At 42.6% G+C, this 16545-nt stretch overlaps 1 protein-coding gene across 2 annotated transcripts in view; it reads right to left on the bottom strand.

The window, feature by feature from the left end:
- CERS6 (ceramide synthase 6) overlaps positions 1-16545 on the bottom strand; it is a 373746-nt gene that overhangs the window by 55663 nt on the left and 301538 nt on the right. For both annotated transcript variants that reach the window (XM_029605674.1, XM_029605675.1), the window contains exon 6: positions 9440-9532. In XM_029605674.1, coding sequence (XP_029461534.1) covers positions 9440-9532 — 93 coding nt within the window. The remainder of the gene's footprint in view (positions 1-9439; positions 9533-16545) is intronic.

Below are 16545 nucleotides of genomic sequence, written 5' to 3'. Positions count from 1 at the left end.
TTTTAGCATTTCATAGTCTGTCTGTTCATTCTGGCCAGGCAGATGGTAATACACCCTCCATTACTATGTTATTCCCTTTTTCACCTGGAATTTCTATTCATAAATATTAAACATTGAATTTTGTTTTCTGCAGAACTTTTATCCTGTTTGATTCAATGCCCTCTTTAATATACAGTGCCACCCCTCCAGCAATTTGATGCAACCTACTGTTTTGATATAATTTGTACCCTGGTATCACAGTGCCCTATTAGTTATCCTCCTCCTATCAGGTCTCTGAGATGCCAATTATATCTACCTCTTCATCCAGTGCTACGCACTCTAAATCTCCCATCTTATTTTTTAGACTGCTAGCATTTGTATACAAACATTTCAAAGTATGTTTTTGTTTATATTAACAACCTGCTTATCAACTGACAAGGCAATTTGGAATCTTTCTGCTCCGTCTGCTCTTTACTTAAAGGCACCTGGGCCACTTTATCATTTACTGTAATCTCTCTACCAGGATGCCCTAACTTTCCTGTTCTGTTTGTATCCTTCAAAGAGACATCATTCAGAACCATGTTTTCCTCTCAACATCTAGTATTAAAGTTGGGCTCTCTCTTTTTCAAAGGTTAATGCCAGCATCCTGGTTCTACTCTGGTTAAGGTGAAGCTCATCCTTTAAGAAAAGGCCCATCCCCTCCCTCCCCAAAATGATGCCCAGGTCATGATTAACCTAAAACCCTCTTCTCTGCACTATCATTATATACCTGGGAATGCTCCAGATGTGGCCCGGAGACTCCGGAATTCTGAACAAATTACTGGGTCTCTGGGCCAACACCCACAAAACTCTGGGTTGTCCTAGGGTTGCCAGCTGTCTGGATTTTCTCTGGTCAGTACGGATATTTGAAGACATAGCCGGAATCCAGAAGGGCTAAAATGTCGGGATTTTAGCGCTCCAATCCAGCTGCAGCTCACCCAGTTCATCTCCTCCTGCCCAGCACCTGTGCCTTCGACTAAGTTAACACCGTCCCTTCTGCAAAGGTCAGCGCGGCACCTCTGGTGGCACAGGTCAAACATCGGCTGCTTGAACTGGAGGAGCCTCCGTAGCCCCCATGGCTCAGACAGCTAATGTTTGACCTGCACTACACAGACCTTCGCAGTAGGGATGGATTTCATAGCACAGACAGAAATGAAGAAGTGCCTCAAGAGCAGCAGGCCAGCAGGGAGCCCAAGCCCTGCTGACCAAAAAAGATCTGCCCCGGGAGCAGCAGACTAACAGAGAGCACGAGCTCTGTGGGCGGAAGATGATACATAATCTTGTAAGTAGAGAGCCGGCAGGATATCCAAGCCCTGTTGGGCAAAGGTATGAGGAGAGAAGAGATTGGGGCCTTCAGCATCTTCAGGTCTGCAGCAGAAGAGCCCTAGAGTTTGAGAGCGCCCACTGAGAGAGGAGGGGGGAGAACAGCCTGTGTGTGTGTGTGTGTGTATGTAAGTAAGGAAGAAAGAGTCAGTGAGTGTGAGAGAGCTATGTGTATGAGGGAGAGAGAAGCAGTGTGTGAAAGTCTGTGGGTATGTATATATGTGAGGGAGAGTGCTAGTGAGTGTGAAAGAGCCTATATGTATGCAGGGAGGGGAGGTGAGGGGGAAAACAGCCTGTGTGCGCATGCATGTATGTGAGGGAGAGAAAGCCAGTGAGTGTGAGAGCTTGTGTGTATATGTGAGGGACAGTAAGTGTGTGAGAGTCTGCAGGTGTGTGTATATGTGAAGGTGAGCTAGTGAGTATGTGGTTGGGGAAGGAGAGAACGTGTGTGTGTGTGGGGGGGAGAGAACTTGTGTGCATGTCGGTGTGTGTGTGGAGGGGAGAAACTTGTGGGGGAAGGAGAGAACTTGTGTGTGGGCAGGAGAGAGAAGAGAGCCTGTGGTGGGGGAGGGGGGAGAAGGTAGCCTGTGTGTGTTGTGTGCATGAGGGAGTAGAGAGAAAGTTGGTGTGTGTTTGTGTGTGCATGAGAGAGGAAGAGAGTGCATGAGAGTCAACATGTGAGAGAGAGAGAGAATGAATATGTATGTTAGGGAGTTTGTTTATATGAGAGAGAGAGGTTAACATGTACACCCTCCCTCTCCTCCACTAATCTGACAATCTCAGGGTGACTGGAAATCAAAAGTTCCCAAGTATGACCATCATCTCAGCCATGCACTGAGAATCTGGAGCTCTGCCTGCCTCTGGAGTCCTGCCTGTGGAATGGGGGGGGGGGGGTACTTTTCTGAGAATGCTACCCTGGAAGTTATAGATTCCCACTTTCTACCTAAAATCCTAAATTTGGCTTCCAGAACCTTCCTGTCATTTGCTCTGAGGGCCACATGAATGATTATCTCCCAGTTGGTGAGAGGTTGTTTTATACACTAGGTTTAAAGAGCTCCTAGACCTCAGAGAATCTTTTAGCATTATTCGAAAGGGGTAAATAACTGTCCTTTATTTACCTGTTCTATCCCCTCACAATTTTATTAACTTCTACCATGACCCCTCATAGCTGTCCTTTCCAAGCTGCGTTGCCTCTTAATTGGGGGGGGGGGGGTGGATGGGGGTGAGAGGGCTGTTCCATCCCCTTTATCATTTTTGTTGCCCTTCTCCTTTTCAACTTCCATTATGTCATTCTTCAGATGGAGTGACTAGAGCTGCACACAATACTCAAAAAGGTACATTTTAAAAGCCCTGCACGTGCCAAACCCGGGACATACGCAAATATGTTGGACTGGTGCATGCCGAGCAGATTTTAAAAGCCGCCCAGCTCCACACGTATCTCCCGCCGCACACACAAAATAATTTTTCTAAGAAAGGGTGGGGCATGTGCGTTCCTGGATTTCTCAGTGAAACCAGTGCATAAATACTTACACGCCCAAGAGTGTGCCGGGGTCTCCTGCCCTGTAACTTAACTTCTGCTAAGAATGGCATATAAGTCATAAAACAAACTTACATGTCAGTGGTGTTGTAAGGGTCAGAGCTAACAGGGGAAAAGGGAGGCTATTAAACTAAGGAGGTTTGGAAGTCCTATCCGTTGCCAAAGGAGAACTGGGAACAAACTGGTGAAACTGGCAAAGGCATGGATGCGTGCCCCTTTTAAAATCCCCCAATGTATTTGGTGGAAGCAGGATTTGACGCACACATCCGCCCACTTAAAACAACTGTGCACACATATGCGCGCGTTCAGCCTATTTTATAACATGCACGCATATACGCGCAATTGTTATAAAATAGCTGCGTCCATGGGCACAAGCTGGCAAGTCCATGCACATGTGCTCCCATGCGCCTGTTTAAAAGTTACTGTCAAGGTGCACCATGGCTCAGTACAGAAACAAAATGATATTTTATTCTCCATTTCTCTTCAGATCATTCCTAACATTCTATTTCCTTTTTTGACTGTTGCCAGCATTGATATGAGGATTTCAATATATTGTCCACAAGGACTCTAACATCCTTTTCCTGGCTGGTGACTCCTAATACAGAACCCAGTATTGTGCACCTGCAGTTGGGATTATTTTTCCTTTTGTGCAACACTTTAAACTTTCCCACACTGAACTTCATCTGTCATTCAGATGTCCAGTTTCCTAGTCTGGAAAGGTTCTTCAGCAGTTCTTAAAAAATGCACTGCTGTTTTTATAACTTTGAATAATTTTGTATCATCTACAAATTTGATCACATCTCTCATTCCCTTTTCCAAATCATTTATGATTATGGTAATTAATAAGCAATAGTAGATTGTGATTTATCTTAATGTTTGGGTACTTGCCAGGTACACACATGACTTGGAAACAGGATACGGGTTTGATGGACCCTTCGTCTGACCCAGTATGGCATTTCTTATGTTCTTATGTTAATCAGCATAGCTCTCAATACAGAGTCCCGAGGCATTCCACTAATGACCTTGCTCCATTTAGAAACTGACCTCTCTGTTTCATGACTTTTAACCAATTACCAACCCACAATAAGACACTGCCTCTTATCCTATGAATTTTCAAATTTCCTGAGGAATTTCACATGGGGGATTTTGTCAAATACTTTCTGAAAATCTAAATACATATACCAACTGGCTCACCTTTACCTATATATTTATTTTCACCTTCCAAAAAAATCTAAGATTTGTAAGGCAAGCCTTCCCACTGTTAAAATCATATTGACTCTTCCTCATTAAGTCTTGTCCACCTATATGGCCAGTGATTTTAAAGAATAGTTGCTACCATTTTATCTCGCACTGACATCAGGCTCACCGGTCTATCATTTCTTGGATCACTTTCAGAACCTTCTAGTCTAAAGGAACTGTGACCATTTTTAATGACAGGTTACAGATTATTTGTAACAAGTCAGCATGCCTGTATTCTTTAAGAACTCTGGGGTGAATACCATCCTGTCCTGGTCATTTGTTACTCTTTATAGAGTTTGTCAATTTGATCTATTATATCCTCCATTATCATAGATGTTCTCTTGAGTTGCTCAGAATCATCGCCATAAAAAAATGCTTCAGGCGTGGGTATAACCCAAAAAGCCTCCTCAGTGAAGACCAAGGTAAAGGATTTATTCAGTTTTTCTGCTATTCCTTGCCCTCAAACATACTACACTACACTAGCTCTTAGCCAAAAGGCTGAGAACATCCCCTTTTACCCCCTTGGTCATAGGAGCACAACTTACTTTTTCACAGGCTTTTTGCCTTAAATGAACTTGAAAACATTTTTACTAGTTTTTCTCTCTTTGGCAAGCTTCTTCTCAAATTATTTCTTGGCCTGTCTTCTTACTGTTTTACATCTAACTTGCCAGTACTTGTGCTCTTGCCTATTATCTTTATTAGGGTCTGCTTTTCATTTTTTGAAAGATAACCTTTTGTCTTCAACTGCTTCTTTCACCTCACCATCAAACCATGCTGGCAGTCATTTGGTCTGAGCTTCCAAGATCGTATGCTTAAACAATGTCCATGCCTCATGGAAACAACCTTTGCAACTGCTCCTTTTCATTGCCTTCAAACCAATTTCTTTATTCTGTCAGTCATTATGATCACTATAGAGAAGCAAGGCAGGAGTAGGGACAAGGAAAGAGGCAAGGCCTGGCTGAAGAGACAGGAACATGACAAGGCAAAGCAAGACAAGGAGACACCAATGGCATAGCAGTGGAAGACCTGTTACAGAGGCGCTGATATGCAGCAGAGCTAGCCTATAAGTACCCTGGGGCTGGTGACAACATTGAGGTGCACAGAGAAGAGTTTGCTGATGTAGGCCCTTTAATCATAGGAAGGACGTGCGAACAGGGCAACGTGCAGTGGGAGGGTAAGGTGATGCCAGGCGTGGCAGGCAGCAAGGTGTAATGCTTGCTGCCTGCCAGAACCAGTGGATGCCCTGGTCCCTGACCCCGTGCACTGCCCCTCATAAAACCTGCCAGCCACCGGAGGAGCTCAACCTGAAGGAACGGTAGCTGGTCAGGCAGAAGACCTGTACCTGTCCTGCCTGACCAGCTGACCTCTGCATGTCCTTGCTAGAGAATACCTTCAAATTGGCCAGCGCAGCCATCACAGTCCCATTGGTCATCTTACATCTACCACATCTCAGATGCCTATTACATTTATATCCTCATATAATGCCATATATTCTAACTCACCACATTTATTTTAGACTTCTTGCATTTGCATACAAACATTTTAAAGTATGTTTTTAATTTGTAATTCTAATTGTTTTTGTATTCACAGCCTAAGCAGTTTGGAGTCAATATCTGTGAGTTATACAGAACATAAGAACACAAGATATGCCATACTGGATCAGACCAAGGGTCCATCAAGCCCAACATTCTGTTTCTAACAGTGGTCAATCCAAGTCACAAGTACCCAAACATTAAAGAGATCTCAAGCTACTATGCCTGTAGGAACTTATCCAAACCTTTTTTTAAATGCAGTTACACTAACACCGTAACCACATCCTCTGGCAATGAATTCTAGAGCTTAACTATGCACTGCGTGAAAAAGAATTTGCTTCAATTTAGTTACTTGCTATTCTATTATCTGAGAGAGTAAAAAACTGATTCACATTAACCTGTTCAAGTTATTTCATGATTTTGTAAACCTCTATCATATTCCCACTTAGTCGTCCTTTCTCTAAACTGAAAAACCCTAACCTCTTTAGCCTTTCCTCATAGGAAAGTCATTCCATGCCCCTTATTTCTGCACGTTCTCAGTGCAACTATATCTTTTTATTTATTTATTTAAAACTTTTCTATACCGTCATATAGTAGAGCACCATCACAACGGTTTACAGTTAGGCACAAATATGTGGTTTCTAAGTTATCCAAAGGGTGCCATTATTATACGGTTACATAGTTCAATAATATACTCTAAATGGGAATGGGTGTGGTTACCATTTACTATTAACTATCTTTATAATTTAATACTTAATTGTGAGATGCGGCAACCACAATTACACAAAATCTCACCATGCAGCGATACAGAGGTATTCTGATATTCATCGTTTTATTTGCCATTCCCTTTCTAATAATTCCTAACATTCAGGCCGAAACAGTATGATGCGCTCAGGCTGAGCCCGTTGGACACGCATCTGACGCTTTTCTGTACACCCTCCGACTTAATATCATAGCGATATGTCGGAGGCCCCAAACAAAATAAAAAAATAAAAATAAATAAAAAATCTTAAAAAACAAAAACAAACAAATCAAAAAAAAAAATCAGCCTGCGGCTCGTGGGTTGGAAGACGGACACTCAATTTTGCCGGCGTCCATTTTCCGAACCCGAGGCTGTCGGCGGGTTCGACAACAGACGTTGGTAAAATTAAGCGTCGGCTGTCAAACCCACTGACAGCCATCGCTTCTGTCAGTAAGGAGGCGCTAGGGATGCGCTAGTGTCCCTAGCGCCTCCTTATTACCGCGGCCCTCATTTAAATACTCGATCGTGCGCCCAGGAGAGTGGCCGCTTGCCTCGTAGCACCGGCTCTCCCGTGCAGATTACTGTATCGGCCCGATTGTTTTTTGACTGCTGCAGCACACTGAGCCGACGATTTTAAAGTATTATCCACTATGATGCCTAGATCTTTTTTCTGGGTGGTAGCTCCTAATATGGAACCTAACCAAGGAGGGATTGTCACATGTATCATGACAATCTCTTCTTCCCCAGCGCAGCACTCTTTAAAATCCTATTCAGGTGATGCATGAGGTCCACTACCTTCACATCAGGCAAGCAAGTTACCAAATTATCATTACACCCACCAGCTACCCATTTATTAATATTCTTAACGACTGCATTGCCAATTACAAAAATAGACCTAACCCTTCCCTCCTTGGTGCAAGATGATAATGCATCAACTAGTGAGAGGTCCTAGCCACAGGATAACTTCCTGCCATGCAAAGGTGAAGATTTACCAAGTGACCTTGCTCCTCTAAAGCAGCACAAGGGCTGCCAAACTAGGCAAGGGACTATTCAACTATGTATGGGTGCTCAGGCAAGCATTTAAAGATTAACCAGGCTCAGATCATTTGTCTTTGTCTCATTGATTTTTTAGTACCTTATTTTAACTGTACATGTTGAAATGTAATTGAATGTATAGTTTTATTTTTTATTAAGTATGTAAACTTTGTAAACCGCTACAATCTACAGAGTATGCAGTACAGAAATACTTTTAAATGAAATATAAAAAATAAAATATTTAATTTATTTAAAACATTTACATTCTGCAATTTTAATAAAGTCATTCAATGCAGATTACAATGGAAACAAAATATCAGGAAGGAGAAATAAAAATCATACAATAAATACATTAAATGAAGCAAAGCATATTGATTAAAGATAAAACAGGATTAAATTAAATCATGTGACTATGCCAAAATCTTCAGTAAACAAAAGTACCTAAATGTCTGCCTCAGCTCCTCCAGATTTAGCATAACAAAAGCAGCAAATGTTTTATCACAGTTGCTTTCTAGAGCAGATATAACATTGGAAGGGTTACCAAGCCATCTGGATAGGATACACTAGTCTTGGTTTTAGCTCAGTACATCTACAGGTTTATAATTTCAATCTTTCTAATCAAAGGAGGACAGGAAATTAACAGATGGGGTGGGGAATGAGCAGGACAGGCTTTGCCTAGGCAGATGACACTGAGCTCATTGGCAATCCTAAATATAAGCCGTATGTTGGAAGATGGAAGATGCTGTAACCTCATTTAAAGGCTCTGCTGCTCTGCCAATTCTATGTAGTCACTGGATAGACATAAGATAAAGCTAAAACCTTGGTCATGGCTCCTTGACACAGGACTGCATGAGCTCCAAGAGTTGGGAAAAGCATGATCACCCTTCGGAAAGAGGCCATCTGCTTCTGTTCTTACTGTGCAGACAGAACTAATCTTCAGCAAATTCACTTTCAACTCACAAAGTCATAACAAAAACAGTACACTGGGAGAGAGGAAATAAAATCCTCCATGTTTCCATAAAATTAGAGGATGGTATAATTATGAGAAGTAAAATGTCTTACACTTTTAATATTTGTGTGGATTCTTTCACTGCTTTCATCCCTCTTCCAATTCTGGCTGCAAACAGGCCTTTTTTCATTAAAAATGCTATGTCAGCCTACCTTTTTATCATATTAAGATTAAAAACAAAACCACCAGACACATTGTGAAAGGAAGCTTGGGAAGAGTAGAAGGATGACTGCCACTGTAGGGGTGAACCCTGCAGGTACGAAGATATATAAAGAAGACTTCTCTTCAAAAGCACTTGCATCACTCAGGAAGAAGAGAAAAAGGGGGGAAAAATAGCACCTCACCCCCCCCAAAAAATAGCTTTTAAGTTATTTTGTTTTATACCTGTAGAAAAAGATTCTCTTACATCAAGACTCCAAATATAAAACTCACCTAAATGCTTCAGGGCGTTTTCTGTTTTGATTTAAAACTGTTTCATCCAAAAAATGTGAAAAATCACATGCATACAAGTTTCTTAAATGAAGAAATATTGGCATCTACAAAAGGAGTTTTTAAGTGATTACATAAACATGGTAGCCACTGAAAAATGCTGGTTAGGAACAATGGTCTCAATTGTCATTCTGACTGCATGGAATTCAAAATACAAAGGCACAGTGGGTAAGTATGCACAAATAGAATAACTCCTGAGAAACAGCCTATTGTTCCACTTTCTATAGGACTTTGCAATTATTCTCCTCAGGTAATAAAATATAAGCACACACAATAAACCTCTATATATTGATCTGCAAGAAAACATCTTCAATACAGCATAGAAAAATGGTATATATTTGCCTGGTAAATGATGTTTGAAGCTTTTCAATTTTAGTACTTATCTTTGAGAGGTCTTTGGGCTAGACCATGCTAGAATGTCATCAAACACAAATAACTATTGATCTCTTTTCATATACATAATTAAAAATGGATATTTTAAAATATCTAGGTTTGATTAAAACAATTTCCCTTACCTTTCTTTTGATGTCTGTAAATTGAGAAAACATTAAGGACCAATAGAATGATAGTTCAACTATGTAGTAGTAATGAAGGTCAGCGGTCAGTGGCTGAAAGCATAAATAATATTGAATCATTAATACTTAGTAAAAATATAAATACATGGAGAACAGCACTAAAGACATAATTCAAATTGACGACACAAAAGTATACCCCTCTATTTTCTATAATCTAATCAACAAAGGGGGCAATTTGAAAATTCTGGGTAGTTTGAAGGTCCACAAGTACTTCAGTACTTGCAGACCATCAAAATAATTTTCAAATAAAAACTATAATAAAAAATCAAATCCCTCTATGTACTTTGCCTTTCCTGTCTTCCCTCCAGTTCCAAGGACTACCCCGTTACCCATCCCTGAATTCTGTCACCATTTAGCCACTAAAAGGAAATAGCAATTTTCAGCCCTAGGTGTTTAGCTGGGTAAATCCCTTTGAAAACTGACCTAAAATATGAATCAAACCCTAAAAAGGGGGGGGGGGGAAGTCCATGATACAGTTTAAACAAAAACCTCATTACTAAATGGACTATTTTGTGGTTAAAAATAATGATGGCTGAAATTGAATTAGGAGAAAGCCAAGGTCTGCCTCAAACTGGCTAGTACATTTTTGGTCATATTTTTCTAGATGATAAATAGAATGCTTCATATATTAACCACAACTTTTATGGAAAATGACAAGGTATGAGACACAAAATATCAAGTGGATCTCAACATTTCTAATATTTATTTGGGGCACCGCACAAATGCTGACTCAAAGTTCATTCTTCAAAATGGAAACACACAGCAGTTCAGGTGTATAAAATAAGATATGGCTGCAGTGCATGACTTGTAAAGAATATACAGATGCTAAATGTCTAGATGGTATTAAAGTGTTCTCCAAAGCTTATATCAGATAAGCACAAAATTAGATGGTTTCAAATTGAACATTCAGCCAAGCTCAGTAAAAATGTCCAATCTGCCAATATAAGATTATGGATTTCTGCAGGATTTCTGAAGTGACACAATGAAAAATGTATATTTGATTAAGAGCAAGATGAACTGTTTTTCTGAAGATAAAAAAAATATCATCTTGAAATGAGATGCAAGTTTGTTTTCTCCAAGACAATGAATTTGATCATTTTTATTGTATAACTATGTCTATCCAAACTAAATCTCCTGTGCCAGATTTCCTCAGGCCAGTGAAGCATAATTTTGTATCATCATGCTTCTGAGTGAAAACTTTCAGGCAGAAATCTGATACCAATCTGTTTGCAGCTGTTACACATACAGATGTTCCCTCTGGCTGGGACTAGAAAGGACATCTAAATTACAGTTTTATCTATTAGTGTTTGACATTGGGATTTTTAGACTAGAAATGCATTAGACCTAAAACGTGCATTTTAGAACCCAAAGTACTTTACAAGTTAGGAATAATTTGTTGCTGAACCATGCAACATAAAAATTTATATTTAACTATATATACAGATGTGCTCGTAAGTTTACATTCCCTTGGCATAATTTGTAAGATATGTAGTATTTTAAGAAAACATGAGTGATCAGACAAAACACGTCTGTTATTTTTAATGCGTTTCAAATTAAACTATTATGCACCACAGAACAGAACAATCATTAAACAAACCACAGCAGTAAGGGAAATAATAAAATGGTCCTGTTCAAATGTTTGCATACCCTTAGCTCTTAATATCGTGTATTGCCCCCTTTTGCATCAATGATGGCTTGCAGTCTATTGCGATAGTTGTGAATGAGGCCCTGTATTTTCTCATGTGATAAAGCTGCTCATTTCCTCTTAGCAAAATGCATCCAGATCCTGTAAATTCTTTGGATGTCTAGCATGAACTGAATATGTTTGAGTTCTCCCCAAAGTGGCTCAATGATGAGATCAGAACACTGATGGCCACTCCAGAAACTTCACTTTTTTTTTTTTTTTAATTTTTTTAATTTATGAATTTTCAAATAATGAATTAAACATATTATTGTCTGAAATCACAGAACAAGAGACTTAAAATACACATAATAGAAAAAGCATATATTCTTTAAATATAATTACCTACTTTTCCTTTGTTCAATAACTACAGGAAAAAATAAAGTGTAAACTCTATAAGAAATAACATGAGTGATACAAATTGAAATCTTACATAATCAAAGCTATGTGGTTCCCCTATTTTACCATTCTAACCGGATATTTTCCCCCTCAAAAAATTCCTAAGTTGTTCTGGATCTAAGAAAGAATAACTTTTTCCTTCAGTCTTAATGCATCTACAAGGATATTTTAATAGGAAAAAAACACCTTTATCTAACACCTCTTTTCTTAGATTAAGGAAACTTTTTTCTGCGAAGTTGGGTGGTCCTAACCAAATCTGGGTACATCCAAATTTTTTGTCCGTAAAAGGTTTTTGACCTATTACGGAAAAAGAACCTTAATATGTTGACTTTGTCAACAATAAAAGCAAATTGTATTATCAAAGGGCCTCTATTTTTTATATCTAAAACCTCTTGTGATTTTTGTATTAAATCAGAAATATTAAGAGAAGGTTCTAATTAAGGACCCTGCTTCATATCTCCTAGATCTCGTGTAGCTACTTGTATTCGTTTTATTTCTCCCTGTTCTTTTTGCCTTGTTCCTACAAGGAAGGCTTTCACAATAACTGGATAATTTGCATCTGTTATTTTTAAAATTTGCATTACATATTCTTTAAATAATTCCCTTGGAGCCATCTGTTTTATTATGGGAAAAGTTGTTACTCTTAAGTTCAAAGACTTCATATTATTCTCTAAGTTCTCAAATTTTTTTTTAATTCATCTTCTACCTTAATTTGGTTTTGTTGAATTTTTTCTAAATTTTCACATCTCTTATCTAACTCCTTAATTTTCTTATGATGACCTTCAACTTTTTCTAAGTTTTCTTTAAGAGAACTGTTAGCTTCTCTAACCTCTCACATAAGGTTAACAATTGAAGAATTTAATTTGCAATAAAATTCCATAGGTTTTCCAATGTAATACTAGATGGTCTTAATATCCCAGTTACGATAGATACAGCAAACCATCAGAATATTATCTTCACAATAGGTGTACTTTCCTCATTAGGTTGCAAGCGCAAATTATCAATGTCCGAATCTTCTAAGACATCACTTGAAACTTGTATAGATTGTAGTTCAGTCTCCAAGTTATCTTCTCTGGATATTTCTTTCCCTTCCTGAAAATCTCAGAATTTTAAAGTATCTTGTACTTTCCCTGAATTACTTAAGGGACAAATCCCTTCACTGCTGGGGGGGGGGGGGGGGGGGGGGGGGGGGAAGGTGTCTCCGGTGCCCCAGGACTTAAAGATATTTCAGGGACCATAGAATGTAGAGATTACTTACCTGATAATCTCATTTTCCTTAGTGTATGCAGATGGACTCAAAACAAGTGGGTATAGTGTGCTCGTGCTAGCAGTTGGAGACTGATCTGACGTCAGCACGGGGTACATATACCCCCACAAGAAGTGCAGCAACTCAGTAATCTTCCTTGCAAAAGCTTTATGGATATATGTGTGACTGACCGATCAATGAAATGAACAGGATTACCCTGACCGATTGATAGTAGCTGGAGACCGCCAGTGTTCTCAACCGGAAGGCGTCAACACCCGGCAGGGTGGATGCCCTATATAAGAAAACATGGCTTACCGTGAATCGGTGAATCCCCATGTATACCGGCAGCCGGGCAGTATGCTGAGTCCATCTGCATACACTAAGGAAAACGAGATTATCAGGTAAGTAATCTCTACATTTCCTAGCGTGTAGCAGATGGACTCAAAACAAGTGGGATGTACAAAAGCTACTCCCGGACTGGGTGGGAGGCTGCCCGAGGTCCGTGTAGGACTGCCCTCGCAATTGCTGTGTCTTCCCTGGCCTGGACGTCCAGACGGTAGAATCTGGAGAAGGTATGGAGGGAGGACCACGTTGCCGCTTTACATATCTCTGCCGGCGACAACATCCTAGTTTCTGCCCAAGAGGCCGCCTGCGCTCTGGTAGAGTGAGCCTTGACCCGTAGAGGTGGTGGTTTTCCCACTTCTACGTAGGCCGCCTTGATAACTTTTGATCCAGCGGGCGATAGTTGCCCATGAGGCCGCTTCCCCTTGCTTCTTCCCGCTGTGAAGGACGAACAGGTGGTACGGCTTTCATACCGCTTCTGACATTACCAGGTATCTGGACAGCAGCCTGCCGATGTCCAGATGGCGCAGTATTCGACCTTCTTCCGACTTCGTCAAACCTTCCGTGGTTGGCAAGGATATGGTTTGGTTGAGGTGGAAGTGTGAGACTACTTTGTGTAAGAAGGAAGGAACCGTGTGAAGATGGATAGTCTCTGGAGTGATTCTGAGAAACGGATCATGGCAGGACAGCGCCTGTAGCTCTGAGATGCGGCGTGCTGAGCATACTGCCAGCAGGAACACCATCTTCAAGGTTAACAAATGGAGGGACAGGCCTCGAAGGGGTCTGAAGGCGGGTCCCGCTAGAAATTCCAAAACTAGGTTGAGGTTCCACAGGGGAACTGGCCACTTCAGTGGTGGGTGAATGTGTTTGACTCTTTCAGGAAACGTGAAACGTCTGGGTGTGTGGCAATGCTGTTGCCGTCACTCCTGGGACCGTAGCAGGATAGCGCTGCCACCTGAACCTTGATGGAACTGAGGGACAGACCCTTCTGAAGTCCATCTTGCAGGAAATCCAAAATGATAGGGATTGTAGCAGCATGTGGATTGGTGCTGTGAGTGTCGCACCAGGCTTCAAATACTCTCCAGATCCTTATATACGTTAGTGATGTGGAGAACTTGCGTGCTCGGAGGAGTGTATCTATTACCGGCCCTGAGTATCCCCTTTTCTTCAGTCTAGTCCTCTCAATGGCCAGACCGTAAGAGAGAATTGAGCTGGATCCTCGTGGAGGATGGGACCTTGCCGCAGCAGGTCCCTGTGTGGAGGCAGGGGTAATGGATTCCCTGCCAGTAGTCTTCTCATGTCTGCTTCCCAGGGTCTTCTTGGCCAGTCCGGGGCCACTAGAAGAACTAGGCCTCTGTGCCGCTGAATCTTGTGTATAATGGCGCCCAGCAGGGGCCAAGGAGGAAAGGCATATAGCGGGATCCCCTGAGGCCATGGCTGTACCAGAGCGTCGATCCCGTGGGAGAGAGGATCTCGTCTGCGACTGAAGTATCTGGGTACTTGAGCGTTGGACCTGTCCGCTAGTAGGTCCATGTCCGGAGTCCCCCACTGATCCACAATCATCTGGAAAGCTGTGGGCGACAGCTGCCATTCCCCTGGGTTTAGGCTTTCTCTGCTGAGGAAGTCTGCCGTGGTGTTGTCCTTCCCGGCGATGTGGATGGCAGAGATGTCCTGGAGATTCGCCTCCGCCCAAGCCATCAGGGGGGTTATTTCTAAGGATACCTGTCGGCTTCTGGTTCTGCCCTGTCGGTTGATGTATGCCACCGTGGTGGCGTTGTCCGACATCACTCTGATCGCCCCGTTGCGAAGTCTGTGAGCAAATCGCAGGCAGGCTAGCCTGACTGCCCGTGCTTCTAGTCGGTTGATGTTCCACCCCGACTCTTCTTTGTTCCACCGCCCTTGCGCGGTTAGTTCTTCGCAGTGTGCTCTCCATCTGTTCAGGCTGTCCAGGTTGGGGAGGACATTTTTGACCCCCGGCTCGTGTGGCCGGGCTGCAACCACCACCGTAGCTGATTCCGCACTCTGGCTGGTAGAAGTAGGTGTATGGTGTAGTTCTGTGATCGTGGGCTCCGCCGGGATAGGAGGGCGCGTTGTAATGGTCTCATATGAGCCCGTGCCCATGGTAACATCTCCAGAGTGGATGCCATGAGGCCGAGGACCTGTAGATAATCCCAAGCTGTGGGCCTGGAGGTGCTCAGCAGAGCCTGCAAGCGATTCCGGAGTTTTAATCTCCTCTTGGAGGTTAGGCTGACTTTGTCTTCCTGGGTGTCGAAGTGGACTCCTAGGTATTCCAGCAACTGTGAAGGCTGTAGGGAACTCTTGTTCATGTTGACTACCCATCCTAGGCTTTCCAGAAGAAATATGACTCTGTTGGTTGCCCGGTGGCTCTCCTCCGGTGACCTTGCCCTGATCAGCCAATCGTCTCGTGGTTCGATACGGCTCTATCCCCGAGGGAGGTTCACCCTGCTCAGGAAGCTCACCTTCTTCCTCAGAGCAGTCTGAATCCCTATAAGTGGGGCTTCCGGGTGGCGAGTGGCCATGCCTAGGCCTGGAGGGTCCAGGGGCAGGGTCATCTGGTACGTATGGGTCCGTTCGGGGAGCAGACTGCATTTGGACAAAGGCATGAATCCCCTTGAATAATTCCACCAGGAAAGTGAAGCAGAGTTTGGTCTCAGGGGCACCAGATCTCTAGGGTTCCCCGGCTGCTCACTTCGGCCTGCTAGTTCCGGGGTGTTCCCTGAGGAACTGGCCACTAACCTGGGCTGGGATCGGCCCTGACCTGGAACTCCCAAGGCCTCCTCACATTGGGCACATAGGGAGTCTGCTTCCTCGCTCTGTGTGGCTCTGAGGTGGCATGCTGAGCAGAGGCCTAGAGCTCGTATGCCCGATTCTGGAGGCGCCAACTCTGTGGAAGCCTGGGCTCTCATACGCTCCATTGCGTATATTATTGCTATGCGCTCTTCTCACTCAGGGGCTAGGTCCCTGCCGCGATTCGGCCACCGGACCGAGGCTCTTACCTCCGAGGGACCACGGAAATCACCTCGGGAAACAACTGGGGAAGGGACCCGAGGGTATCACCGCAGGAGTGCGGGGTTCGATCTTCAGGTAGGATTCTTCTAGAAATTTAGTCGGTAAGATTTGGAAGAACGCTCAGTGAGCGTTAGGTAGCTCCAAACTGCTTTGGAGACGGAAATTACTGAGTTGCTGCACTTCCTGTAGGGGTATATGGACCGAGTGCTGACGTCAGATCCGTCTCAAACTGCTAGCACGAGCACACTATATCCACTTGTTTTGAGTCCATCTGCTACACGCTAGGAAAGTAGGATTTCGCTCCATTTCCTCTTCTAAAGCAGTCTGTCCATTAGGGTGAGTTAGTGG

The sequence above is a fragment of the Rhinatrema bivittatum genome, chromosome 6, assembly GCF_901001135.1.
Source record: "Rhinatrema bivittatum chromosome 6, aRhiBiv1.1, whole genome shotgun sequence".
Lineage (NCBI taxonomy): Eukaryota > Metazoa > Chordata > Amphibia > Gymnophiona > Rhinatrematidae > Rhinatrema > Rhinatrema bivittatum.
The sequence above is the reverse complement of the archived record's forward strand: the minus strand, read 5'-3'. Positions and strand labels throughout refer to the sequence as shown.